This window comes from Ambystoma mexicanum, chromosome 11 (assembly GCF_040938575.1).
Source record: "Ambystoma mexicanum isolate Mex_15411 chromosome 11, UKY_AmexF1_1, whole genome shotgun sequence".
NCBI classification, from domain to species: domain Eukaryota; kingdom Metazoa; phylum Chordata; class Amphibia; order Caudata; family Ambystomatidae; genus Ambystoma; species Ambystoma mexicanum.
The window spans coordinates 1,483,461,273-1,483,487,407 of record NC_090934.1 but is presented as its reverse complement, the minus strand read 5'-3'; the positions used below and the strand labels follow the sequence as shown (position 1 = coordinate 1,483,487,407).

The window sequence follows — 26,135 nt, the reverse complement described above, 5'->3', positions numbered from 1 at the left end:
ACCTTGATGATGTTTCCATCTGTATTAATTGAGTTGAACTGCGGGTTGAGTTTGTTGAGGCGTTGTTTGGTGCCAATGAGTAGGAGCTCGGTTTTGTCATCGTTTCCACACAGCCCGTGTTTGGGTATCCAGTCTTGAGGAGTCCTTCTCGTAAGAGCCTGAGAGCGTGATGAGGATCTGAGTATCATCAGCCTAGTTGGTGTATGGGACTTTCATTTCATCTAGGAGATCGAATAAAATCTTGGTAAAGATGTTATATAGGGTGGGTGAAACGCAACAGCCTTGTGGAACTCTGCAGGGGATGGGCGAGGGGTCTGCTGATGCATTATCTGAGAAGACCTTCATGGATCATTCGGCTAGAAAGGATTGGACCCATTTAGCTGCGTTGGCATATGTACAATTCATAGACATTATGAGCTCCACAATGAGGTTATCCACTAATGAATGGACATCCTTTCTAAGATGTCTGTTTTCAGTTGTTTTTTTCTGAGATTACAGAGAACATGTTTTGGGCTACCTGCTGGCCCGTCGGTGGCAGATGAAGGCACACCTTTTATGTTATTTACTCTTATAAGGAGAGCGTACACTGGCCATTGCCCACAGAATCTGTGCATGGCCATAGTTATTGTCCAAGAATTGAGATGCGTGTGTTGCCTCTTTCCTGTTTTACTGGAGGTAGTGCAACAGCTCTACAGGCTGTGAAAGGGATTGTGCAGCCTATCCTGCTCTCTGATCTGAAAAGGTAGCCAATGGTAGAGGTTAATGCACCCTATGCTTGAATGTATTTGCAGCAGCTATAATTAATTGTACTATTTCTTAAATCTGCTAATGTTCTCATCAATTGGCAGCAGTGTTTCTATGTATTAGTGGTTATTGAGCAGTAAACCGATCCGCCTCACACCCTTGTAGTGTTTGAATTAAATGTTACTCTGGTTATTAACCTCTTTCTCCCTCTTACTTCCGCAGAAATGGTCCATTAGGCAGATGGTGTGGGAGATGGAGCGCTTCACGGACTTCGGCACACAGACTGATGCGGTGGTGGTGCTCTCCCTGGCACAGGCCGCCGTCCTGGGCCTGGTGTCAGAAAATGAGATCTTTGGTGCTACCATTAGTCCCAGCGGTTTCTTCCCATCCTCTGGGAATGAACTTTTGGACAACGGACCAATTGAAGCTGAGCAGCCGGAGGGTGGCTCCTTCCTGGAAGCCGGGTTTCGGGTCGCAGCAGAGCCACAAGAGGAAGAGGCCTTGGAGGCCGAAAAGCACACAAGGAGGAAAAAAAGACCCCCTGTGAGGCTTGTGCCTAAAATTAAATATGAGAAATCGGAGGAAGAGGAAGGAGTGGATGGCATCTACCCATTGACTATGGCACCTGAGCATAAGAGTGATCCAGAGACCAACCCCACTGCAGACCCAGATGAGACGGCTTGCGAGCAAAGCATGGTCCAAAGCAGAACTGTGAAAATGATCGACCTCAGTACCTTCCGCCGAAGACCGCGGCGTATCCGGCACTCACGCCAGCTGAATGATGTGGACTCACGGCCCTATGATCCTGGTCTCCAGGATACCGTGCAAGATGGATACCCGGAGTCCATGATGGATGCCATCCCCGAAGGCACGGGGTCCGAGCACATGAGGGGGGATTGTACCGTGGAGCCAAATGCAATGTCCTTGAGTGAGATAGATGCACCAATGCCAGCATTGCCCGTGGAGAACGGGCAGAACTATGTGTGGCAAGAGTCCTCCAACGAGCCTGACTTGGACACCACTGACACCAATATGGAACGCAACAAAAAGGCTCAGCTGGATCGCTTGGATATTAATGTGCAGATTGATGACTCCTATCTGGTGGAGGCTGGTGACCGGCAGAAGCGCTGGCAGTGCCGCATGTGTGAGAAATCCTACACCTCAAAGTACAACCTGGTGACGCACATCCTTGGCCACAGCGGCATCAAGCCCCACTCCTGCCCACACTGCACCAAACTCTTCAAGCAGCCCAGCCACCTGCAGACGCACCTCTTGACTCACCAGGGCACCCGGCCGCACAAGTGTGACGTGTGCAGCAAAGCATTCACGCAGACGAGCCACCTCAAGAGGCACATGCTGCTGCACACGGACATCAAGCCCTACAGCTGTCGCTTCTGCGGCCGGGGCTTTGCCTACCCGAGTGAACTCAAAGCCCATGAAGTGAAGCACGAGAGCGGGCGCTGCCATGTCTGCGTCGAGTGTGGCTTGGACTTCGCCACCCTGACCCAACTCAAGCGCCACATCTCCTCCCACCAGGGTCCAACGCTGTACGAGTGCCTGGAGTGCAGCAAGACGTTTCACTACCGCAGCCAGCTGCAGAACCACATGCTGAAGCACCAGAACGTGCGGCCCTTCGTGTGCACGGAGTGCGGCATGGAGTTCAGCCAGGTCCACCACCTCAAGCAGCACCTGCTCACGCACAAGGTTGGTCTGTCCCATTCGGGTTTACACACTCTTCTATTATTTCTTTTTATTTGTTTTATTAATTTTCTAAGACACCAACAAAACTTCACACAACTGTATCACTGCAATGTCAACAGCCAACACATTAACACACCTCGCAAACTTGCCCCAACACCCTCGCCCCTTCCCTCCTCCACCCTCCCAGTTCGCGCCTCCCCTTCTTTCCTGCAACCCACTGATGCTATGGACGCACTACATTCCAAAGGTTAGATGCTGCACCGCTATTACTAAAGTCAACCTGTCTCCTCTTCTGCCGCGGCTGCCCTATCAAACAGCGAATGCAGTAACACCTCCCATTCCCTGATTCCCCCTAAAGCTTCCACATATTCCTGGTGCAATGCCCCCTTCCATGCCACAGTTTCTGCCGGTCCTTCCACCACTCCTCCACTCCTCCACTTCAGGGCCCTTGAAGGATTTCCATGTCATAGCAATTTTACGTTTAGCTAGGATACACGCCAGGTCTTTTACTCTAGTGACATGCTTCCATCTTTTGGGGCCTGAGAAGCAGCCCAGCAAACATGCAATACGCCCCCCCCCCCTTTTTGAAGTGAAGGTTTCCCCTAAATCCTCTTCTATTTTCCTTTTATCACCATTGGGGAGGCCGGCCCATTAGTCAATAGCAGTTCATATATTATGTGATTTGGTATGCCCCCCCCCCTCAGCTATATCATATAGGGTATCCACAATCAAGTGTTTTTCCACGAGTTCGCTATATGCAGGCCACCACCTAGGTACAACCTCTTTCTGGCCTGCGTGCATGCCCGTCTGGCTTGTCAACTCTAAGAAGGGTTCAAAAGCTGTTTCATGTCCCCTCTGGTGTCCACCCCGTAGGCTTCCCAGCACTTGCGTATCCCCATTCTCGCTTGGAACGACGCGGACACTACTGAGACCAAAGGAGTCTGTACCGATATTGGGTCTGTCAACCCCATCACTGCCAGGGCCCTGGCACAAATGTTCACCCCTAAAGACACCAGGTGTGACCATCGTCCCCTGCAAGGTTTCTTGAACCACAATATTTCCCTTAGGTAATGATGCTGCCCGACAGGTTGTAACATCAGTGTGTCCGGAGTAGGGTCTTCGGCCAGTCAATCTACCACGAATTGCAGTTGCTGGTGATATAATAGTGAGCAAAGTGTGGGACCCTGATACCATCCTCATCATGCGGCTTATAGAGTGATGACAACGCTATTCCACTCCTCCCATTTTACCACAGGAAGCTTCTGCTGATACCCTCCAATATCTTTAAAAAAAAAAAGGCCTGGATATGTAAAACTGGACATTCCGAAAAAATGAAATGTAGCAGTCTGGGCAATACCACCATCTTCAGGAAAGCCGCCTTCCCCATCATCTTCCATTCGTATTTTTTGGGAGAATGTTCAGCTAGAAAAACCATTATTTTACTTTTCTCAATGTTAATTCGTAACCCATTTTTATTTGAATACACCGCTAACGCATCTAGTAAGATGTTAAAACTAAACTATTAAATTCCATAGCCAAATCCGCAAGGTATAAGTTCGACAGGGTTGCTGCAGCAATGCAACCCTGCTTGACTCCCCAACATGAAGGTAATACAACTGACAGCTTCCCCCTCGTATCTAGGCGTATCCGCACATACGTATCGATATATAAGAGCATCAACAGCTTCCCCCTCGTATCTAGGCGTATCCGCACATACGTATCGATATATAAGAGCATCAACAGCTTCCCCCTCGTATCTAGGCGTATCCGCACATACGTATCGATATATAAGAGCATCAACAGCTTCCCCCTCGTATCTAGGTATATCCGCACATACGTATCGATATATAAGAGCATCAACAGCTTCCCCCTCGTATCTAGGCGTATCCGCACATACGTATCGATATATAAGAGCATCAACAGCTTCCCCCTCGTATCTAGGCGTATCCGCACATACGTATCGATATATAAGAGCATCAACAGCTTCCCCCTCGTATCTAGGTATATCCGCACATACGTATCGATATATAAGAGCATCAACAGCTTCCCCCTCGTATCTAGGCGTATCCGCACATACGTATCGATATATAAGAGCATCAACAGCTTCCCCCTCGTATCTAGGCGTATCCGCACATACGTATCGATATATAAGAGCATCAACCTCTTTAATAATCCCCTAGGAATATTCCAAGCTTGTAATTTCAGCCACAAACGATTTCTCAGCACAGAATCGAAAGTAGCTGAGAAACCGATCAGGGCACAATATACACTTATACTTTCCGTACAACCCAATGTTACACAGATATGATTTCCCCATGCCTCCGCAGAAATGAAATTTACCGTTGCATTTCTTTTCTTGTTAATAACATCCCATATCTTAGAAGAAGAACTGGAAGGGGCTAATAATGCAATCTCTTGCCACCGCTCCATTTCTAAACTTTTCTTATGGCACATCAGCCATTGACGATATTGCTTCTTAATGCATTTTACTTTACTAGAAATTAGTGTTCCATGTGTACCAGGCATTGCCTTACATAGCACAGTAGCTATTTCACTTCGTATTCTTTTTTTCGCCTTACTAATGACTTTATCGTAGACTTTATATTGACCTTTATTGGATCGTTCCAATGCTGACTTATATGTACGTTTCATGGTCACTTTCTGTTGTATTGTTTCCATCATCTCTGAAAAGTGATAGATTAACATATTCCCATGATTATTTATTAGTGAAAACCTTTTCAGATATCAATTTTGCGAGCTCACTTTCTGCAACTACGTTAGCATGTGACAAAGTGTTGGTATGCCAGTGAATTCTATTATTACCATCATTAACAAACAATTGTCCATTTAGGTCATACTCTACTGATGTTTTATCGTTGTTAGGCCAGCTTAGTCGTATACACAATGGGAAATGGTCACTCTCCTCATGATAGACCAAAGCCATGTCTTCAATAAAGTCAATGCTCCTATTATTAACAAACGCATAGTCTAAGACTGGGGCAGCTTTCCCAACAACCCTCGGAGCTCCCATGACTTTCATTTAGCATTGTTAACCCATGGGTGACTAGCATACAATGCCATAATTTCCAATGCTTGTTATTTTCCGTTTTGTTAGGGGAAGATTTATTAAATACGGTTGTCAAGCCGTTACGTGTATAATTCGCTATCTTGGCATTAAAATTGCCCACTAGTATTATCAGTAATTTAGAACTATATTTCATAAGAACTGTGTTAACCACTTTTATATTTACCTTTTGTTTGCGACATATTTGGAGCATCGTAGATGTTAATTACAATAACTTCATCCTTTAAATGGGATAGTTTAGTCGCCAGAATGTTCGCTGTTGATTCACCTAGCATTTCTACAACCCATGGCAGTTTTACAGTGGTCACTAGTCCACCTTTAGGCCGCCCTAATTTCCCTACAGTTGCCACTTGATGGGCTGTGCTTCGTCCATCAAACAGTACTTTATCCTTAAGCCAGGTTTCTTGCAGTGTTGCTATAGTAATACTGTCAAGCATAGATACTAACCCTTCTTCTATGAAAAGGAGGCTATAACCCCTGGTATTCCATGGCATAAATAAGTCAGATCAACTAGATTTCTCCTGAAAGTGCTGTTTAAATGCTATTAACCAGTTTTGCAGATGGCTAATGGATCTGTTACCATGTTAGTGTTAGCTTGTCCTACATGAGACACCTTGGTCCCCTTCATAACAGAGGACTGTAGCACTGTGTATGCTTCTTTATTCACTATAGACACACGATTGGGAATAACCTCTATATTGTTAGCCAAAACACTATTTAGAGATTTTGCAGTGATGCGCTTTTTAGATATTAGTGATATTGTAATAATACTGCTATTATAGCCCATGCACAAAAGCTCCTCCTCAAAGCGCATGACATAATTTAAGATGGAATCGCTGTTAAAACATACTCTTGATATGTAAACACCTAGCTCTTCAGTTTGATCCACCAATGTTATGTCACAGGCCCTAATTGACCTCAAGGGTATTATGCAATGGAATAGCATAATTGGCATTGGTCATCGCTATATCAGTGTGAGAATTTAGTTTCCAGATGTCTGTAAGGGTACTTTATTTGTGATTGGAGCCACTGTGCCGACATTGGTTCACAATCACTGGTTGTGACAATGGTATTGCATTTACTCCTTGGGGGTAGATAACACCTTGTGCCGTGTGATCAATGGCTGCGATATCTAAAGCTGCCCCCTCACATAGCGGCGCCTCCAACTGAGTATCAGATATAACGGCTCCACTATTATGAGTTGTGCTTTTCGTTATATTTTCCTTTCCTTTTTTCTTAATATAATTGTATTGCCATACATAAACGCATGATGACGTTTGGATTTCGTTTTGGGCCTAATATTCCTCACATGTGTAGGTTTTTTACTATACATATATCATTAAGTTGCAATGTTTCTAAACCAGACGTACTTGTTCCACGTTCACATAATACTTTCCCACGGGTATCCATGTTTTATATATAAGTGCCTGAATGTCCATTTTCACCTCCAGTCTTGCACATTTTGCCACAAGGTCAGTCAATAAATTCTCAAAAGCATTAAACACCATGTCAGAAGTCATACTAATATCCCCCCATGCTTTTATTTTTACACTCACTCGGATCATATATGGCCTTTGTCGGGGGAAGTACAATAGCTTCTGGCTGGTATGAAGCTACTGGTTGCTTTAGGCCACCAAAGAAATATCCATCTTTCAAGCCACTAGAGACCCCAGGAACGAAGCCTGCCACAGATAACTCTACGGGAAGCATGACATCAATTGCCAAAGGGATATTTTTCATGCATCCTAGTGGGGTTAAATACTCGCAAATACCCCAAATACCTAAACGTGTGCACTGTCCGCTGCAAGGCAAGCGCCGGCAGCGCCCTGCGCTCTATTTTGCACAATCCTGCCAGAAGGAATAATGACTATTTATCAGTGCTCATTGTAATCCCTGACGGCTCTGCAAAACATGCCATGGCCTCCAACAGCAACTCTAGGTTATCCTCCGGGTTCTGAATATACAATAGAGTATCACCAGCATATTGGGATATCACATTTCTGACCCCATCTAATTCGACACACGCTTCGCTGTACTCCGTCCTGAGGTACTGGGCTTTCGGCTCCATAGCCAGGACGTAAAGCAGCAGCGACAGGGGGCATCCTTGTCTCGTCCCTTTTCCCAATTCCCATGCCTTTAGAAATATATTTTCCCGTTTTAACCCTAGTCATCGGCATGGAGTATACTAGTTGAACCCATTTGATGTACCTCTGCCCGAATCCAAATCTATGCAGAGTTGCATACAGCCAGTCCCACCTCACCGAGTCAAACGCCTTCACCGCGTCCAATGTAGCTGTGGCGCACAGAGTTTCCCAGGATGCTGTCCTATCCAACACATGATGTAGCCTCCTCAAATTCCACGCCATGCTTCGGCCTGGGACATAGCCCGTCTGATCCATCTGCACTAGTTTATGTACCCCAGTTTTCCTCCTAGCCGCTAGTATGGCCGTCAATATCTTGCAATCTCGATTAAGCATTGAGAGGGCCTGTAGGAACCACATTTCATTGGGGTTTTGTGGGGTTTGAGGAGAGATATTATATTAGACTCTCTCAGGCTAAGTGGACGAACTCCCGCCTCATAAGAATCATTGAAAGTGCTAAGCAAATGGGGGGGGGGCAATTATTGCACGTAATCCTTATAGAATTTGCTGGGTAATCCATCCAAACCCGGTGTTTTCCCTGTCAGCAAGCCCTGAATTGTATTTTGTATCGTGTCTAGGATTATGGGCCCTTCTAGGCCATCTCTATCCTCCTGGAACAGTTCTGGCAGCTCAATCTCGCCTAACACTTCCTCCAAGAGGACGGTTCACCCTGGGGGTCCCTCCTGGTACAGTTGTTGATAGAATTATCGAAACGCCTCATGAATCCTGCTTTGTGTACAACATAAGGTCCCTTGTCCCTTATCTATCGAATGTATGGGGCCTCAATGCGCTTCTCTCCTATATAGCCATGCTAGCAGCCGGCCAGGCTTATCCCCTTCTTTGTGCTGCCTCTCCGTATATCTAGCAAAGCTGTATTTGCCCAGCCTCTCCCGACAATCCATGCATTCTTGGTTTTAAATCTCTAGTCTTCTCCACACCATCCGGTGGTTGCACTCTAGACTGCTCTAGTATCCTCAATCGCTCCTCCGCGGAAGCTGGCTCTATATTGATATTTGCCTGAACGCTGTTGACGCCCGCTATGGCGACCCCGCTAACCACCACCTTCAATGCCTCACAGAAAGCACCAGCACTAGGTACACTGTCCAAATTGTGGGAGACCTATTAGGTAATGCCTTGTCCTATACAATTGCGAAATGGGGGGATCTTTCGGTGATTCGCGCCTAAGTCTCCACGTGGGTATTGGGGCCCTCAGGGGGCACATATTGCACTGTAGGCACAGCGGAGCGTAGGCTGGCAGAACTGTGCCTTTATACTGTGCGTGCATTACCTGATGTACCAATTCTTTACCTACAAACAAATAAACTATTCTTGTATGTTCTGCGCGTGGAGCAGAGAAGTGTGAATAATGTCTAGCGTCTGGGTGCAGAACTCTCCAGGCGTGTTCCAAATCGAAGGAATCCAGGAGTGTCTGTAATGCCCTGGCAGGCGGAGCCAGTTTGGTGTATTTGGAGTTCGACCTATCTAGGGTTGGATTTAGGGTGCAGTTAAAGTCTCTCCCCCATATCATATTGCTGTCCCGATTGAAGCCTAGTGATAGGGTATAGAGTCTGAAAAAATGTGGCGGCGCTGTGATTGGGGGCATACGTGTTCATCAGGCAAATATCTGCTTGTTCTAAAAGGCCTTGTACTAACACCATCCTGCCCTCCTTGTCCGTTTTAGTGTGGATGCCCTTGAAGGGTACAGACAGCACTATCCATATCAGGACCCCACGAGCATAGGCGGAATACAGGGAACCGAATACTTGCCCTTTCCCTTTACTCGCTAATACTCCCTGTTTATCCAATGTGAGGTGTGTTTCTGGTAATAAGGCAATATCTACTTTACATCTCTTAAAATAGGAGAACACTATTTAAGCAATAGAACCCGAGCGGCGGGGGCATTACCGACTCAGGTAATGCCCCGGGGCCCAAAGCGAAAATTTGCGTGACCGGGGTACTAAAAGCAATTTTTTTCTGTCCCGAAACGCTGTGGCGTTTTGGGACACAAAAAAAAAATGACCAAGAAAATGGCCGCCACCATGGAAAGGGAAAACTGAGTCCATTTTCCCTTTCCATGGTGGCCATCAGGAGCGGACGCGCTGGGAACACAAGTGTTCCCAGCGCTTCCGCTCCCGAAAAAGGATAAAAAAAAGGTAAGTGGGGTTGGGAGGGCGGGAGTGGGACGAGGGAAAAAGGGGAAAAAAAAAAAAGTACCTGCATCCCCGGCGGGGGGTGGGGGGGGGTGGGCTTGAAGGGAAAAATAAAGGGATAAATCCCGACGGAGGGATTCCCGGCCGGATAGGGACCAGGCGAGATATTGTCTCTTGCCGGGGTACTAATTCTCTTTATGTAAGCATTCAACCCTCTGACATTCCAAGTCAGTATATAATCCATGCCATTTTTTCCTATCCCTCTCTAATCTGCCGGCTGTCACTGCCATTACGTTAGGCATCGCTCGCCTCCTGTATATTGCTCCCTCCTGGAACGCTGCGCTACTGACCCCATTCAACATACAAGCAGGCAACCCTTTCTCCGATTTAACTGCCCAACTTCCCGAACTATAAACAACTGCCCAGCTATGGTACTTCTGACAGGCATGTCCGCTTTCCGTGTTTGCCCCAGGCAGTCCTGCCTGGGGCTGCTGCACAACGGATGGGCACAAAAACAAGTGCCCTGAAATTATGAAACTTGAAAGGTGTGGCAGGCGCAGCCATGTACTCAGAATCTCCCTCCTTGTTGTAAAGTATTGACTACTAGAAGCTCGCCACATATAAAACCAAACCAGTTATAAGCGTCTAGGACCAAATTTGCAGGCAAGTGGCCCCATAATAACGCCCTTTAGACTTCAGATATTCGCTCAACTGCAGTTGACTGGTAGCCTTGAGCTGTGTCGGTCGCACTGTCCAAAGTAACCTAGTTCACTTTCGCTTCCAGCTGAGTGGGACTCCCTTTGTGCCTTCCGCGGTTGTTATCTCCATCCCCTTCACCAGCGTCTATCTTCTCTCTGTCCATCCATGATTGCACTTCCTCCGCGAGATAAAAAAAACAAGTCTTATTTTTGTATATGACCTTAAGCTGCGCTGGGTAGGTCAACATGTATTTTAGTCCGGCCGTATGCAGTCTAGCTTTAGCTGCCCAGAATTGCGCTCTATTCTTCTGCACCTGAAATGTGTAATCTTTGTAGACTGCCAGTTCTGCAGAGGCTCTCTTCAGTTCTCGCCTTCCCGGGAATAAGCCAATATTTTTTCCCAGCCCTTGTAGTTCAGGATTTAAGCAATAATCTGTCTCGGGGGAGCCCCCGGGAGTGGGCTCCGATTAGTGCTCTGTGCGCTCTCTCTATTGTAAAGCCCTGCGTAAGGGTCCCTGGCCCATTCTCCTGGAGTAGCATGTTTTCTATGTGCATCGTCATTTCAACGCCCGGAGAAAACACAATCTGAATAAATGGGGGTGTAGATGTGGCGCTCAATGGCATCAGCAGTTTTTTAGCGCCGCCCCCATGAGGGGCAACTGGGACTACGAACCTCGACAAACCAGGACATCAAACGTACTCCCCTGCACTGTCCCCCCCCCCTGCACTTTCCTCTTTCCCCTTCCCATGCACTTGCGCGATCTGAATGACACCTGGCCTAGTAGGATCGTTTGTCTGTCTTCCCCTTGTTTCCCTCCCTCCCTCCCTGCCTCGTCGCACCTTGAAACACTTGTGTATAGGCGCATTATAAATGCCATATCATATCATATCATACTAGTGAACTTGTCGGTTTATGTACACAAGTCCTGATAAAATCTCTGTTCTTAATAAAGGTGTTGGGTTTGAACCCATTACCAATTATGATAAGTTTAAGATGAGCACAGAGATTCACCAACTACTTAGAAAATACATCTTAGACAATATTTCTCTGATAATTCTAAAGAGTCACAAGGGAATTCGAGTGGCCTGAGTAAGCCCTCCACTTTTCACCCTCCAGTGGAGGGTCACACCCCAGAGTCCATTGTTTTTGAGGACAGGGGGATGCGTGACCTATAGTCACTAGAATTACAGGGCATACGAAAGATGTTTCAAAATGCAAAGCCATGAAAGATCTGGCTAATAATAAGCCTATAGTCGTAAGAAAAGCAGATGAAGGTGGAGCTATTGTCTTGTTGGATGATCGACGAACGTGAACGCCAACTAAACGATGATCATTCTATGAAGAGATTAGGGAGGCTCCTAGTTCCCGGTTACAATCACTTATAGAAATTAAAGTAGATGTAGCTTTGAAGGTGATGACCTTTTTTTTTACAAGACACTAGAGAGGTCATTCATTTAATTGAGGACTAGTCCTTTGCATGAATCCCCAGTTATTGGGGGGACTAGACATTGGGCCTCATTATAAGTTTGCTGGTCCGGTAACAGCGGTACCGGTAAGCTACCGGACCGGCAAACTACGAGTTCTGCTCGCAGGTACTGGCACCCGCGAGCAGAGCATGTCAGATGCACCGGCACCATTCTGAATGGTGCCGGTGCATCCGACCTCTCCATTCCCATCGAGCACTAGGGGGCTTAATGGGAATGAGGAGCATTTTTTTCTGGCATCCGCGAATGGGCAATTACCGGGACCGGCAAGGCCATAATGACCCGGTAATTGCCCATTTGTGGACACCGGAAAAAAATTACGACGGCAGCCTACTGCCAGTATCGTAATGAGGCCCATTGTCTCTGTACACCTGAATGCCACAGGTAGTTACTCGGAATGTGATTGAAGAACTGATACTAACTCGAAGAAATGACGGTACCACTACAAACATACCCTCTGGTGCACTGAAATGGCACTGTGTGAGACTTATTTTGCATTTAACAAGATGTTCGTCAATTGCATGGCAGTGCTATAGGGTCAGCTGTATGGTATTGTTTATTTATATAGCGCCTAGACACAGGCAAGTGTTTCAAAGCGCGCAAGGAGTCTGGGAACAAGGGGAAAAACAAACTGTCACTCAGAGCCCTTCAAATACTGAGACGATAATAGTATAGGCAGAGTAAGTGCATAAAAAATAAATTTAACAGTTTGGGAGACAGCAAATAGGCCTGTCGTTTTTACAGTGCAATTAGGGGTGAGGACAAGGGAGAACAGACAGACGATCTTCAGGCGCGGTGCGTGCTGATCGTGCAAGTGCACAGAGGGTCACAGGGAGGGGGAGGATCAAGTGCACCTGGTTGGTGAGACTGAGGTAAGTACAGAGAGAGACAATCTCTGATTAATTTCTCAATTGCATTGAGTTTGGGTGGGGTGCAGTGCCCTGTGAGAGAAGACTGGAGGGGGGTGCCGGAGACCAGTGAGACTCTAAGGTACACCCGGCGGCCAGTCAGCATGCTGTAAGGAAGAGGAGGGAAAGTGGTGAAAACGGAACTGTGTTTTCAGGGTAGAGGAAGAGAGGAGGAGGAGGAGGAGGAGAAGAGGAAAGTCTTGAGGAGTTTCTGGAACTTAAGGAGATCCGGCTCAAGACAGAGGGTGGGAGGGAAGTTATTCCAGAGGGAGGCAATTGCTGAGGATGAGGATCTCCCTCCAAATCTCTGCTTGGAGAACCGACTTACTCGCAGAAGGTTGGCAGTAGATGAGCGGAAGGCTCATGAAGGACAGCATTTAGGTAGGCAGCGTTGCAGGTAGGTAGGTCCCAGGCCCCAGAAAGCATTGTGAACAGTGAAAAGGGTCTTGAATGTGATCCTTGCAGCCACAGGGAGCCAGTGAAGGGATTTCAGTGCTGTAGAGATGCAGTCCCAGGGCTGTAGCACCTATGGTCGCGAATCTGTCTGTTTAGTCTTTGCAAACACAAAAGATTTTGTCCGAGACCAACCTATTTGCTGGGAATATCCAATAATGGAAGGGTTATAGCGATGATATCCTGCTGATCTGGAACAGTGATGTAACTTCCTTTGACGCTTTTCTGCTTTGGCTTAACGAGCAAGACCGGTTTCTAGATTTCACTGCCAGTCATGGCCCACTAGAAATCAATGTCCTTGATATTACAATTGTGGTTGATCAACCAAACAAGCTCTTAAAAGTGAGGCCATATCATTAGCCAACAGACCGAATTTCATGGTTAATGTTTTCCAGTTGTCATCCACGCCACTCCAGGGAGCATTTACCACTAGGACGATTCTTAAGACTCTTCTGAGATCAGCTTTTGAGTCAGAAGCCACCGACTTGAGTTTGAAACTAAGAACAAGAGGCTACCCAGAGACTATTAAGAGATCTTGTAAGAGAAGGACTAATAATCATAGGGAAGCCCTCCTGGAACATGAAGGGGAGGCAGATATAAATGATAATGTCGTATTTGTGTGTACCTTTAACCATCTGTCTAAAGTAGGGAAGGCATGGTATCACAAGCAGAGACTGGCACAAAAGAAATACGTTTTCAAAACCTTTATTTAATATTTGTGGGGTTGGAAAACTCCTAACTTGCCCTAATACTAGGATGGGAGTAGTCTCTACCATCAAAATAAAGAAAACACAGTCCTAGTCAGTCTTTTAGTCAAAATAATGATGGTCTATACTAAAATAAACGAATGCCTGACCTTACACATATAGAATAACCGTGAAAAGAGATAAAGGTAGGCAAAAAGAAAAATGTGTGTTCAAATGAGAATGTGGCTGAACCAGCTCTGCTCCCCACGTTAGGCCCCACCGGGTAGAGCAATCCTTGTGCGCAGGATGACACACTGGCTCGGTTTCCAACAAAGTTCAAAACCGTGGACTGAGGCTCGCCTGGTCTTCCACGTTAGTCTCTTCCTCAAAATTAATGTTTCAATCAAAACGTTCACAAAGGTCCCCCTCTGCCGGGCTCAGACCTCACATGATAAATTGCAACACAAAATTGCAAGGGGGGCTTCCTTGCCCAAGCCTGCTATACTTCGGGGCTCCTTCAATCGGGTTCCCTTCTTACTTCCTAATATCAGGGCCTTCCGAAAATGCACAGTATCTTTTCCCCAGCCCTGTGCGGGACCCCCTGATTTCCTGGCTGTGGCTTGTGTCTCTGCTACTTTTAGTTTCACTTTCGGATCACAAGTCCCATAAGGCTTTGTTCTTGCCTCCTTCTCTTTATACTGTATTACTTGCACGTTTGTTATCTTTCCCTTTCTTCTTATTTACATACTTTAGACTTCCGGTTCCAGAATGCACTGCTTCTGCACCCTTTTTATACTGTTCTTTCTCTTACTTGGCTTTCAGAAATCTTGCTCTCACATGTCCTTTCCTTAGTAGCAATGTACTTCACATATAGAAAAAAATGTTCCTTTAGTTGTGTTTATTTAATCCTCGCGTACAACGCACTGGGCTCCTTTGAGCTTTGGACACTCACTGGCTGCCGCGGGGCACTGTAACAATTTCTTTCCTTCAGCCTCGGGATCAGTGCTCACTCTCACAGCCCCTCTGACGCCTGAGCTCTCTCTACTCCAGAGGAACGAGCACTTGTTCACACAATGTCCTTCCTCTATGTTTGCTCTTCATCGTCCCAGTGATTGGGGAGGGGGTATGGGGTATGAAGGTACGTGACTAAAGGGGAGAGGGTTCTGGCTTGAATAGGAGAAAGGTGGGACTCTCGATTCTCAAGCTTGGATACTTTCCTCCCATTTCCTTGCCTTCCCTTCTCTTTGTCAGTATCTGAGGCATTGTGAGACAGGTAGTCCTCGGATAGTTTTTACACTCCTTTGTTTTCTGACTGGGATGGCAGGAAATGGGTATGGTGATTGGAATAAAGGGGGATTAAACAGGAAAATACCATCAGGTTTCTCACACTAATAAAGTAAACAAGAAAACGGGCATATTTTAGAAGGCGGAAAAGCGCCCTTGAATCGCCCACTATATGCTTCTAGAAGGGGCAAAAATCTGAAAGACTTGGTAACAAGAAATGTTATCTATATATCCAGCGAGATACAATTGAGTATTACAGAAATCTGGGGATTAGAAACCCTACAGCACGTGCTGTGTGTGGCCAATGTCACTACTGTGCTCAGACAAAAGAACGCAAGAAGTGCATATCGGCCTTGAGAAAATGTGGCCTAAAGATTGCTTACAAATTAAAACGGTTGTGTACGCCATCTGGTGTCCATGCGGTAATATATACCATGCGGTATAAGGCAAGACCGAGAGAAAAATCAAGGTGCTCATTTCGGAACGTAAGAGGTGCATCAAAAGGCAGTATTGAATGCTCCCCTTGTGGGACGTTTCTTAGGCATGGGTTATACAGCGAATTACTGGAGTGGACAATTTTATTAGAAATTCCTTGGAGTGGTTGCCTTGCCAATGACAAAACGAAACTGTATGAGAGTGGGCAGCGCACTATATTCTTGACAAGTAGTGTGGAGAATGGACTTAATGAGAATGTCGATTGGCTGAGAGTTGGACTTTCATCTACATTATTTATAATGCATGAGCTGCTGAACATGAATGGGAGGGGCATATATAATGTGTATATATCTGTGACTATTTCTAGTTCTCCTACTTGGCCATACTGTGTGCAGTTGAGTAGACCTGGTTATTGCTATTTTTCTGCGCGGTTACGCTGCCGGCCTATTGTACTTCAAACCCTCATGCTTTCCATAATTACGTTTCTTTGTTCAGGGCAATCACTTGTGATGTTGTAACTCGACTGAACAGCTCTGTACTTGCAGATACTAACGTGAAATGATTTAATCACGTCATTAACATATGGGTTCTTACCTATTTCTAGACACCAATTTGATCAGCAAGGCTTATTACACCTCTACACAACTAGTGCAGTGTATGGTTACATACTAGTTACTATTACTATTATCATGTCCCTTTATTTGACGCACCAAAACGTTGTTTTTTGTGCATATTATATCTGCTCAGCATCAAAGATCTTTTAATTTTCTAAGCAAGCCTCTGCCTAGCACGCCCACCAGATGGCAACTCAATGTCACTTGTCACCTTGATTAGGAAATCAGAGGTCACTCTGTGTCACCGTGCAGGCACTAGTACGTGGCAAATCAATGCAGTGATATGTTTGCAGCAATGATTTGTGCGCTGCCAAAGTCCGCACCCTGTTAGTTAATGGTGTCTATGTGGCGCTGCCGTATGTAACAGCACATATGCCTGTTTTTGTCTGATGTGTCCAATGTCCACACAATAGCGCCCTGGAATGTTTTGTGTATGTGGCTCTGACGTGTATGCCGTACTGTGCCCACACTTAAATGCATAAAGCAATCAAAGAAGTTGCCGCAAATTGTACATCCACTAGAAACGCCCTGTCTACACCACCACACCATGCTTGTAATTAGCTGCAGGCCAGCACTAAGAGATGCTAATGCCAGCCCTCTTAGATAAAGCATGGGCCTGCTCTTTTTTGCAGCAATAACCGCTGAGGCCTGCGTAATAGTGAGGAGGTAGTGGCTGAGGAACTGTGGGCCCTTTACCACGCATCAGAAGCCGGTTTGGTTTAAAACGCTTCATCAGCTTATCACTGGTCAGGCTAAAGTTTGTAAGAGGTAAAATCCTTTCTGTGTAACCTTTCTGTGCATTGTTTATTGGATCTCACTTCTACGGTATCCTGTCCGGTCCATAGATATAATTCCCTAAAGATGTTTCTGTATTGGTGGTGCGGCATGCTCACACTGTGATCCAGCCCTTCCTCCTCTTCAATCCTTCAGAAACAAGAAGCAAAAGAGCCCTTGCACCCCATTTGAGTGGCTGATGTTGCAGCCTTGTTATACTTGAATCTAAAAACTTAAGCTGTCCAAATGAGCATGTATGGCTCATGGTTACAAACATTTTAATGTCAGGGTCAGAATTGTGAACGGTGATGTGAGCACCAAGCCATGCGTCTGTTGTGAATTTAAAGATTCTCACATCCAATCCTTTTATCACAGACTTGCTTTTTCCAATATAGAGATCTCTGATCACTGTTCTGGTCCTGAAATGCTCTGTGATCTAATGCAAAGCATACAGGAACCCTCACTGGTGCTATTTGTCCTCTTTCCCACTCTCAGAGGTATTTCAAAAGAGTACAATAGGAGCGTACCAGACTGTACATCTTGGAATGATAAACTTCCATCAGAAAATAATTCATATGGTTAGTCTAGTATTGCCCCTTGCGAAATACAAGTGAGGTGGAACAAACAACACAGGGCCAGTGGGCCCTCAGACCCCGGTAGGCTGGTCATACCGCAGTGTGCACGTACGGACAGTTTGAAACAGCATTCAGGCAAGGCCTACCCTAAGAGCAGGTGACGGAGGAACCATTTACTTGGGTAGGAACAGCTGTGTTTTCACATTAGATTTCTTCTGTAAAGTTCTTGCATTACAATGTAATGAAACTAGCTTCATTTCTATAATAATAATAATTTAGCATTTATATAGCGCTGCAAACCCTCTGGCATCTGAGCGCTGCTTATTATTACCCACTGTGTGTGGTGCTCATTTATCGACCTCGGAAGGATGAAAGGCTGAGTTTGGCCCTGCCGGGATTCGAACCTGCATCGGCTCTGCACTGATGTCAAAGCGAGCGCTCTACTCACTGTGCTATCGGACCAGCATTAGCAATTATTTATTCATATTTTCAGAGGGGTTTTGTCGCACGACACAGAGGTGTACTTTGGGAGTGACGTGTACCAGTCGGGGGGAGGGGTACGCATTCTGGTGTTTCGCCCAGGTCACCAAGTTGGCTAGAAACTGCCCTGCCTTGGAGCCTTCTGCACCCTGTAACGATTGGCATTGTGTTACAGCGCCCCCCCAGGGAAGCCTTCTGTGCGCAGCTGCGAAGGTCAGTAGCTGAGGCTGATGCTTCCCCTGACCTGCACCGCCTCCTGGCCCCCCGGCAGACTGGCATCGCCCAAGTCTTAGGGTTCCCCCCTGCTCCCTGATCGCTCTTCCCTTTGATCTGTGCTCTTCCATAAAGTAAACATTGCATTTGCTTCTAGGCAAAGTGGCGTTTGCTCTCTTGGCGCAGTGTTGTTTGCTCCTTTGGTGCAGTGGCGTTTGCTCCTTTGGTGCAGTGGCGTTTGCTCCTTTGGTGCAGTGGCGTTTGCTCCTTTGGTGCAGTGGCGTTTGCTGCTTTGGTGCAGTGGCGTTTGCTGCTTTGGTGCAGTGGCGTCTGCTCCTTGGCGCAGTGGCGTCTGCTCCTTTGGTGCAGTGGCGTTTGCTTCTTTGGTGCAGTGGAGTGGCGTTGGCTCCTTGGCGCAGTGGTGTTGGCTCCTTGGCGCAGTGGCGTTGGCTCCTCTGGCGCAGTGGCGTTGGCTCCTTGGTGCAGTGGAATTTGCTCCTCTGGCGCAGTGGCAATTGCTCCTCTGGCGCAGTGGCAATTGCTCCTCTGGCGCAGTGGCGTTTGCTCCTTTGGTGCAGTGGCGTTTGCTCCTTTGGTGCAGTGGCGTTTGCTCCTTTGGTACAGTGGCGTTTGCTCCTTTGGTACAGTGGCGTTTGCTCCTCTGGCACAGTGTTGTTTGCTCCTTTGGTGCAGTGGCGTTTGCTCCTTTGGCGCAGTAGCGTCTGCTCCTTTGGTGCAGTTTGCTTCTTTGGTGCAGTGGAGTGGCGTTGGCTCCTTGGCGCAGTGGCGTTGGCTCCTTGGCGCAGTGGAATTTGCTCCTCTGGCGCAGTGGTGTTGGCTCCTTGGCACAGTGGCATTTGCTCCTCTGGCGCAGTGGCATTTGCTCCTCTGGCGCAGTGGCGTTTGCTCCTTTGGTGCAGTGGCATTTGCTCCTTTGGTACAGTGGCGTTTGCTCCTCTGGCGCAGTCGTGTTTGCTCCTCTGGCGCAGTGTTGTTTGCTCCTTTGGTGCAGTGGCGTTTGCTCCTTTGGTACAGTGGTGTTTGCTCCTTTGGTACAGTGGCGTTTGCTCCTCTGGTGCAGTGTTGTTTGCTCCTTTGGTGCAGTGGCGTTTGCTCCTTTGGTGCAATGGCGTTTGCTCCTTTGGTGCAGTGGCGTCTGCTCCTTGGCGCAGTGGCGCCTGCTCCCATGGCACAGTAGCATCTGCTCCTTTGGTGCAGTGGCGTTTGCTTCTTTGGTGCAGTGGAGTGGCGTTGGCTCCTTGGCGCAGTGGCGTTGGCTCCTTGGCGCAGTGGCGTTGGCTCCTTGGCGCAGTGGAATTTGCTCCTTGGCGCAGTGGCATTTGCTCCTTTGGTGCAGTGGAATTTGCTCCTGTGGCGCAGTGTTGTTTGCTCCTCTGTTGCAGTGGCGTTTGCTCCTTTGGTGCAGTGGCGTTTGCTCCTTTGGTGCAGTGGAGTTTGCTCCTTGCCGCAGTGGCGTCTGCTCCCTTGGCGCAGTGGCGTTGGCTCCCTTGGCACAGTGGCGTCGGCTCCCTTGGCACAGTGACGTTGGCTCCTTGGCGCAGTGGTGTCTGTCTCTTGGCGCAGTGCTCTGTAATATCGGCTCCACGCGGTTGGCGCCGGCATCGTTGAGTCCAAGCTTTTGCACTTGGATGTTTTCTCTCTGTTGAGATTTTCTGAAGGATTGTTTCCTGCCCTCTGGATTGCGCGCCAATGACCTTTTCAGGCTCCCAACATAAGATACACCACACTCTACACAAAACACAATGAGCAGAGCCACCACAAAGCACAGAGCCAACATGCACAATGTGAAGAGGAGCACCTTAAGGCCAAAGACACCCACCCAACAAAGCAGCCCACACGACTGTAACTCAAACCTTAAGAGGCTTCGGCAGTGCAGCCAGGCATAGCCCGGCACATGCACCTGCACCCAGGCATAACCCGAGCACATGCACCCGCACGCAACCACCACCCAGGCATAGCCCGGCACATGCACCTGCACCCAGGCATAGCCCGGCACATGCACCTGCACCCAGGCATAGCCCGAGCACATGCACCCGCACGCAGCTTGCACCCAGGCATAGCCCGGCACATGCACCCGCACACAACCTGCACCCAGGCATAGCCCGGCACCTGCACCTGCACCCAGGCATAGCCCGGCACCTGCACCCAGGCATAGCCCGGCACCTGCACCCAGGCATAACCCGAGCACATGCACCCGCACGCAACCTGCACCCAGCCATAGCCCGGCACATGCACCTGCACCCAGGCAAAGCCCGGCACATGCACCTGTACCCAGGCATAGCCCGAACACATGCACCCGCACGCAACTTGCACCCAGGCATAGCCCGAGCACATGCACCTGCACGCAACCTGCACCCAGGCATAGCCCGGCACATGCACCCGCACGCCACCTGCACCCAGGCATAGCCCGGCACATGCACCTGCACCCAGGCATAACCCGAGCACATGCACCCGCACGCAACCTGCACCCAGGCATAGCCCGGCACATGCACCTGCACCCAGGCATAGCCCGGCACATGCACCTGTACCCAGGCATAGCCCGAGCACATGCACCCGCACGCAACTTGCACCCAGGCATAGCCCGAGCACATGCACCCGCACGCACTTGCACCCAGGCATAGCCCGGCACATGCACCCACACGCAACCTGCACCCAGGCATAGCCCGGCACATGCACCTGCACCCAGGCATAGCCCGGCACATGCACCTGCACCCAGGCATAGCCCGAGCACATGCACCTGCACACAACCTGCACCCAGGCATAGCCCGGCACATGCACCTGCACCCAGGCATAACCCAAGCACATGCACCTGCACGCAGGCATAGCCCGGAACATGCACGTGCACCCAGGCATAGCCGAGCACATGCACCCGCATGCAACATGCATCCAGGCATAGCCCGGCACATGCACCTGCGCCCGCGCCCAGGCATAGCCCGGCACATGCACCTGCGCCCAGGCAAAGCCCGAGCACATGCACCTGCACCCAGGCATAGCCCGAGCACATGCACCTGCACCCAGGCATAGCCCGAGCACATGCACCTGCACCCAGGCATAGCCCGGCGCATGCACCTGCACCCAGGCATAGCCCGGCGCATGCACCTGCACCCAGGCATAGCCCGGCACATGCACCTGCACCCAGGCATAGCCCGAGCACATGCACCTGCACACAACCTGCTCCCAGGCATAGCCCGGCACATGCACCTGCACCCAGGCATAGCCCGAGCACATGCACCCGCACGCAACTTGCATCCAGGCATAGCCTGGCACATGCACCTGCACCCAGGCATAGCCTGGCACATGCACCTGCACCCAGGCATAGTCTGAGCACATGCACCTGCACACAACCTGCACCCAGGCATAGCCCGGCACATGCACCTGCACCCAGGCATAGCCCGAGCACATGCACCTGCATGCAGGCATAGCCCGGCACATGCACCTGCACCCAGGCATAGCCCGAGCACATGCACCCGCACGCAACTTGCATCCAGGCATAGCTCGGCACATGCACCTGCACCCAGGCATAGCCCGGCACATGCACCTGCACCCGGGCATAGCCCGAGCACCTGCACGCAGGCATAGCCCGGCACATGCACCTGCACCCAGGCATAGCCCGAGCACATGCACCTGCACGCAGGCATAGCCCGGCACATGCACCTGCACCCAGGCATAGCCCGGCACATGCACCTGCACCCAGGCATAACCCGAGCACATGCACCCACACGCAACCTGCACCCAGGCATAGCCCGGCACATGCACCTGCACCCAGGCATAGGCCAGCATATGCACCTGCACGCAACTTGCATCCAGGCATAGCCCGGCACATGCACCCGCACGCAACCTGCACCCAGGCATAACCCGAGCACATGCACCCGCACACAACCTGCACCCAGGCATAGCCCGGCACATGCACCTGCACCCAGGCATAGCCCGAGCACATGCACCCGCACGCAACTTGCACCCAGGCATAGCCCGGCACATGCACCCACACGCAACCTGCACCCAGGCATAACCCGAGCACATGCACCCGCACACAACCTGCACCCAGGCATAGCCCGGCACATGCACCTGCACCCAGGCATAACCCGAGCACATGCACCCGCACGCAACCTGCACCCAGGCATAGCCCGGCACATGCACCTGCACCCAGGCATAGCCCCGCACATGCACCTGTACCCACGCATAGCCCGAGCACATGCACCCGCACGCAACTTGCACCCAGGCATAGCCCGGCACATGCACCCGCACGCAACCTGCACCCAGGCATAGCCCGGCACCTGCACCCAGGCATAGCCCGGCACATGCACCTGCACCCAGGCATAGCCCGGCACATGTACCTGCACCCAGGCATAGCCCGAGCACATGCACCTGCACACAACCTGCACCCAGGCATAGCCTGGCACATGCACCTGCACGCAGGCATAACCCGAGCACATGCACCTGCACGCAGGCATAGCCCGGCACATGCACCTGCACCCAGGCATAGCCCGGCACATGCACCTGCACCCAGGCATAGCCCGAGCACATGCACCTGCACACAACCTGCACCCAGGCATAGCCCGGCTTATGCACCTGCACCAAGGCATAACCCGAGCACATGCACCTGCACGCAGGCATAGCCCGGCACATGCACCTGCACCCAGGCATAGCCCGAGCACATGCACCCAGGCATAGCCCGGCACATGCACCTGCACCCAGGCATAGCCCGGCACATGCACCTGCACCCGGGCATAGCCCGAGCACCTGCACGCAGGCATAGCCCGGCACATGCACCTGCACCCAGGCATAGCCCGAGCACATGCACCCGCACGCAACTTGCATCCAGGCATAGCCCGGCACATGCACCTGCACCCAGGCATAGCCCGGCACATGCACCTGCACCCAGGCATAGCCCGGCACATGCACCTGCACCCAGGCATAGCCCGGCACCTGCACCCAGGCATAGCCCGGCACATGCACCTGCACCCAGGCATAGCCCAGCACATGCACCTGCACCCAGGCATAGCCCGGCACATGCACCTGCACCTGCACACAGGCATAACCCGAGCACATGCACCCGCACGCAACCTGCACCCAGGCATAGCCCGGCACATGCACCTGCACCCAGGCATAGCTCAGCACCTGCACCCAGGCATAGCCCGGCACATGCACCTGCACCCAGGCATAGCCTGGCACATGCACCTGCACCCAGGCATAACCCGAGCACATGCACCCGCACGCAACCTGCACCCAGCCATAGCCCAGCACATGCACCTGCACCCAGGCATAACCCGAGCACATGCACCCGCATGCAAAATTCACCCGCATGTAACCTGCACCCAGGCATAGTCCGAGCACATGCACCCACACGCAACCTGCACCCGCACGTAACCTGCACCCAGGCATAGTCCGAGCACATGCACCCGGACGCAACCTGCACCCGCATGTAACCTGCACCCGGCATAGCCCGGCACCTGCACCCAGGCATAGTCCGAGCACATGCACCCAGACATAGCCCGGCACATGCACCCGCGCGCAACATGCAACTGTACGCAACCTGCACACAGGCATACCCCGAGCACATGCACCTGCACGCAACATGCACCCGAACGCAACCTCCACCCAGGCATAGCCCGTGCACCTGCACCCAACCCGCACCCAGCACCACTCCCTGCTATCCTACCCATTTGCCTGCAGTTGGGAAAGCGCTAGGAAGCCATCAAAACGGCAGTAGTTGTGCTATGGACACCCCAATAGCATAACCAACTTCGAAGCGTAAAGTTTAACGTTGCAATGTGAAACTCACCTCCAGTCTGATGGAAAGGCTGCTCTCACCAAATGAAAAAGCCGAGAGCCTGCAGAAAGCCCCTTTTTAGCTGTAAACGGACGGGGCATGATGTTCTTATTGTGAAGCATTTTGCATGGCTTGACAAGGGCGGCCTTCAAAGAAAAATATTTCCTGAGGTGATGGCTCTCCTGGGAGCGAAATTCCACTCCTGGGAGCGACATGCCTCTATGCCTCTTCAGGGAGTGACGTGCCTCTTCAGGGAGCGACATGCCTCTTCAGGGAGCGACATGCCTCTTCTTGGAGCGACATGCCTCTTCTGGGAGCGACATGCCTCTTCTGGGAGCGACATGCAATGTGATCTTCCCTACAGCGGCAATAAGGGAAGCGTGTGCCAACTGCCCAATGAGATCTTCCCTACAGCGGCAATAAGGGCAGCATGTGCCAACTGCCCAATGAGATCTTCCCTACAGTCGCAATAAGGGCAGCATGTGCCAACTGCCCAATGAGATCTTCCCTACAGTCGCAACAAGGGCAGCATGTGCCAACTGCCTAATGAGATCTTCCCTACAGTGGCAATAAGGGCAGCGTGTGCCAACTGCCCAATCAGCTCTTCCCTACAGTGGCAATAAGGGCAGCGTGTGCAACTGCCCAATCAGATCCTCCCTACAGTGGCAACAAGGGCAGCGTGTGCCAACTGCCCAATGAGATCTTCCCTACAGTGGCAATAAGGGCAGCGTGTGCAACTGCCCAATGAGATCTTCCTACAGTGGCAATAAGGGCAGCGTGTGCCAACTGCCCAATGAGATCTTCCCTACAGTGGCAATAAGGGCAGTGCGTGCAACTGTGCAATTAAATCTTCTCTACAGCGGCAATAAGGGCAGCATGTGCCAACTGCCCAATGAGATCTTCCTACAGTGGCAATAAGGGCAGCATGTGCCAACTGCCCAATGAGATCTTCCTACAGTGGCAATAAGGGCAGTGTGTGCAACTGTGCAATGAAATCTTCTCTACAGCGGCAATAAGGGCAGCATGTGCCAACTGCCCAATGAGATCTTCCCTACAGTGGCAATAAGGGCAGCATGTGCCAACTGCCCAATGAGATCTTCCTACAGTGGCAATAAGGGCAGTGTGTGCAACTGTGCAATGAAATCTTCTCTACAGCGGCAATAAGGGCAGCATGTGCCAACTGCCCAATGAGATCTTTCTACAGTGGCAATAAGGGAAGCATTTGCCAACTGCCCAATGAGATCTTCCCTACAGTGGCAATAAGGGCAGCGTGTCCCAAGTGCCCAATGAGATCTTCCTTACAGTGGCAATAATGGCAGCATGTGCAACTGCCCAATGTGCTCTTCCCTACGGTGGCAGTAAGGGCAGCATGTGCAACTGCCCAATGAGATCTTCCCTACAGTGGCAAAAAGGGCAGCATGTGCCAACTGCCCAATGAGATCTTCCCTACAGTGGCAATAAGGGCAGCATGTGCCAACTGCCCAATGAGATCTTCCCTACAGTGGCAATAATGGCAGCGTGTGCAACTGCCCAATGTGCTCTTCCCTACGGTGGCAATAAGGGCAGTGCGTGCAACTGTGCAATGAGATCTTCTCTACAGCGGCAATAAGGGCAGCATGTGCCAACTGCCCAATGAGATCTTCCCTACAGTGGCAGTAAGGGCAGCATGTGCCAACTGCCCAATGAGATCTTCCTACAGTGGCAATAAGGGCAGCATGTGCAACTATGCCATGAGATCTTCTCTACAGTGGCAATAAGGGCAGCATGTGCCAACTGCCCAATGAGATCTTCCTACAGTGGCATTAAGAGCAGTGTGTGCAACTGTGCAATGAGATCTTCCCTACAGCGGCAATAAGGACAGCACATGCCAACTGCCCAATGAGATCTTCCTACAGTGGCAATAAGGGTAGCATGTGCC

General features: G+C 50.0%; 1 protein-coding gene across 2 annotated transcripts in view; it reads left to right on the top strand.

Moving 5' to 3' along the window:
• The window catches only part of ZNF710 (zinc finger protein 710), a 217,550-nt gene that overhangs the window by 160,901 nt on the left and 30,514 nt on the right, over positions 1-26,135 (top strand). For both annotated transcript variants that reach the window (XR_011279872.1, XM_069625218.1), the window contains exon 2: positions 967-2,448. Coding sequence is in view for 1 of the 2 variants with exons in the window: in XM_069625218.1 (XP_069481319.1) it covers positions 985-2,448 (1,464 nt within the window). In the remaining variant the exon portion in view is untranslated. The remainder of the gene's footprint in view (positions 1-966; positions 2,449-26,135) is intronic.